At 54.3% G+C, this 3,537-nt stretch overlaps 1 protein-coding gene across 1 annotated transcript; it reads left to right on the top strand.

The window, feature by feature from the left end:
• Positions 1-218: 218 nt before the first annotated feature.
• Positions 219-1,844, top strand: CAVIN3 (caveolae associated protein 3). Its single transcript, XM_037134577.2, has 2 exons — positions 219-723; positions 1,225-1,844. The coding sequence occupies exons 1-2, from the start codon at positions 340-342 to the stop codon at positions 1,627-1,629; spliced, it is 789 nt and encodes a 262-aa protein (XP_036990472.2). The 5' UTR covers positions 219-339; the 3' UTR covers positions 1,630-1,844.
• Positions 1,845-3,537: the final 1,693 nt, after the last annotated feature.

Raw genomic sequence — 3,537 nt, 5'->3', positions numbered from 1 at the left:
ATGGCTCGCCTTTTTGGTGGAGAGTATGTTCCAGAAAGAGGCACACCAGGGAACTGGAGCAGAGAACTCAAACGCAGAGTGGGAGTCTGCGGGACGGGGTGGGGCTGATAACTGGGCCAACCTGCTTCCCCCGCGGGGCTCTGGGGCGGGGCAGCAGAAGGGGAAACTCTTAGGAAGGACCCTGCTGCCAACATCCCGCCCGCCCCCCCTTCCCCCCTCGCCGCCCCAGAAGGCCAACTCCGCCTGCCTGAGTCACCGCTGGAGCTGGGGAGGAGCCGGGGAAAGGCAGCCCCAGCTCAGACCTCAGCCAACGGTCGCTGGGAGAGCAGGCCGAGTATCATGGGGGAGAGCGCACTGGAACCGGGGCCTACGCCTGGAGCGCCGGCGGGGGGCCCAGTACATGCGGTGACAGTGGTGACCCTGTTAGAAAAGCTGGCCACCATGCTGGAGGCACTGCGGGAGAGACAGGGGGGTCTGGCGCAGAGGCAGGGCAGTCTGGCCGGCTCAGTGAGCCGCATCCAGAGCGGCCTGGGTGCACTGAGCCGCAGCCACGACACTACGAGCAACACGCTGGTGCAGCTGCTGGCCAAGGCGGAGCGCGTGGGTTCGCACGCAGATGCTGCTCAGGAGCGCGCTGTCCACCGCGCGGCCCAGGTGCAGCGGCTGGAGGCCAACCATGGGCTGCTGGTGGCGCGCGGGAAGCTCCACGTCCTCCTCTTTAAGGTCAGTGACCTCAGCATCCCCCAACCCGGGACCTTATCCCGCCTCCAGGCCTCTTATCTGGGGGCTCTCCCCTCCCATCCGCCCACCACACCCACATTCCTGACCCTGCTCTGTGGAACAGACTTAAGAGCCCCACCCTCTCCCCACACCCAGCCCATCTCTCCTTCCCAGGGCTGAACCCAGCCGGGCCAATCAAAGCCCAGCCTGCACAGGACACGTCCACAGAATTTACTCCAAATTTTAGCCCATCCCTGAGAGAAAATAACGGTGGTGGAGGTGCATCCAGCCACAATGCATTGCCCCTCCTCCAGTTCTTGCCCCTGTGGCTACCATCCTTGTCTCATGCCCCTAAGTAGGTTTCACCTATTTTACAAATTTCTGCAGTTCGTCCTGCCCCCTACTTTCCCATGCCTGAATTTTCTTTCCCACTTGGGTTGCAGAGGCTAAGGCTGGTGCGGGGTGGGAGGCTGCTGGGGTCAATGTCATGTCCATCACATGCAGGAAGAGGCTGAAATCCCACCCAGAGCCTTCCAGAAGGCCCTGGAGCCCGCAGGTCCGGTAGACCAGTCTGAGCCCAACCCAGAGCATCTGGAGGCTGAAGTTGGGGAGAGCTCGGATGAGGAGCCGGTGGAGTCCAGGGCTCAGCGGCTGCGGCGCACTGGGTTGGAGAAGGTACAGAGTCTGCGAAGGGCCCTTTCCAGCAGAAAAGGCCCTGCAGCGCCAACGCCCACGCCTGTCAAGCCACCTCGCCTTGGGCCTGGCCGGAGTGCTAATGGCCAGTCGGAAGAAGCGGGGCCTGCACTGGAATCCAAGCTGCAGCCAGAACCTCCGGGGGACACAGAGGAAGATCCTGCGAGACCCGGGGCTGCCGACCTGGCTGTGCTCCAAATAGAGAGTGCGGCGTGATGGCTGCTGCTGTCCGCCTCCCCCGTGCCTGTGCCTAGTCCCAAAATAAATCTTCCTTTCGGAATGCAGCATTCACGCCCAAATAAGGAATGAGTCCTGCATCCACAGCCCAGCTCTGGCCCTCCCTTCCCGCCTTCTCCGGCCCAGCACCCTGTGTCCTATAGGAGCAGCCACTCACACTTGCTCTCACCGTCAATAAAAGTGATATTACCTGATCCAGATTCCATGGGGAGAGACGGGGACTGGGGAGGTGGGTGCGGGGGAAGGTGGTGCAAGGAATAAGACACATGCTGGAACCAGGAATGTGGCTTCAGTTTCAAACAGATCATTGTATGATTTCTCTAGTTTCCAGGGAATCCTGGGCCCTATTTCATGGCACATAGAAGTATCTTGGGGGTGGCTTGCTCCTTAAGTGCTTTCCTCAGGGGGACACATCCCGTCCAGTCCCTTGCTGTAGGTGCTCAATCAATGTCAACTTAGAGTTTTCCTTTGTCTCCTCTTCCTCTACCACCTCCTAAAATTTGGGTTTCCCAGGATTTCATCCTCAGCCGTTTTCTCATTCTGGTGCTCCACGGTTAACATTCACTTCTACCAGCCACGTACACCCCAGACCATTGCCTGGAGCTGCAGTTGAAAAGCATTGCAAATTCAGTGTGTTTAATTTATTTTGTACTTTTAAAGTAAGTTCAATTTCAATGCCATGGCTACATAGTGAGCACTTACTATATACATTCAACATTGCTCCTCCTCTTGTGTTTTCTTTACCAGTGAAGTCGTCACCATCCACAGAGAAATCTGGCAGCCCTCGCTGACTCTTCCTTCTCACACTCCCCTAACATGGAAACGGTTACCCTGTTGCTAAGACCTCTGCAACCTGCTTTTCTTAATACCCATGGCCAGTGCTCTATTTCAGACCTTATCTTTCACCTGACATTTGTGTTATTTGAACAGACGATCTGTTCCCATCACCCTCTGACTGAGACCCCTCAATGGCTCCCCATCACTTAGAATGAAGTTCAAGCTCTTTAATCACATTACCTAGAACATCTTTGTGTAACATTGACTGATCTGGTCCCTGCCCATATTTGTAGCCTCACCTCTTGCCACTTCCCTTTATTCTGTTAGAATGGACTGAACTGTGTGCTCTCACTATCACCTCTACTGTCCTGCAAAACTCAGCCAGGTACCCCTGTTAGAGGACCAGACGCTTCTCTTCCTTGCTTCCAGCATGACCTGCATACCTCAGTGCTAACTGTACTAATTGTAGTAATTTGCAACTTCTCTCCCCCTGCCCCATACCATTAGACCGTTTCCTTTGTGGCAGGGACCATTTTATTCATTTCTGTATTTCCCACACACCAAATACTATGCTTGGCACCCAGTAGGGCCTCATGGAGCAAGAGCATTGCAAAAGGGAGAAGTGGGAGGGGTTGACTAGGGATGGGAGCATGGTCATCCACCCATTCATTCAGTCATGGTTATATAAAAACACATTTGAGTACCTACTGTGCTCCAGGCTCTATGCTAGGACTTGTGAACATCAAGATGACAATCCTTTCTGAGGCCTTCAAGGGCCTCAGAATTTAGGGAGATACAAGCATGTAATTGAGATGAATGACGTAAGTACAGTGGTAGTTAGACGCAGGTTATTCTGAGAGGAAAGAGGCAACTTAGCTTGAAGGAGGAAAAGTGGAGGATGTTTAAGGAAGTACTCCTGGCAAAGGCAAATAGTGGGATGGAAAACGGGAATGGCGAGGGGCAGGAAGTTCGGTGGTTAATAATTTAGGCTCTCAGTTTCCTGGTCTATAAAATGGGACAATGACAGCCCCCTACTGTGCTGGTATGAGCATTACACACAGTATCTGGAACCTAGTTAGTTTCAACTGTATGATTCATTTATTGACTCAT

This window comes from Artibeus jamaicensis, unplaced genomic scaffold (assembly GCF_021234435.1).
Source record: "Artibeus jamaicensis isolate MK-2021 breed Jamaican fruit bat unplaced genomic scaffold, CSHL_Jam_final contig_2962, whole genome shotgun sequence".
In the NCBI taxonomy this organism is placed as follows: Eukaryota; Metazoa; Chordata; class Mammalia; order Chiroptera; family Phyllostomidae; genus Artibeus; species Artibeus jamaicensis.
This window is presented reverse-complemented; position numbering and strand designations above follow the sequence as displayed.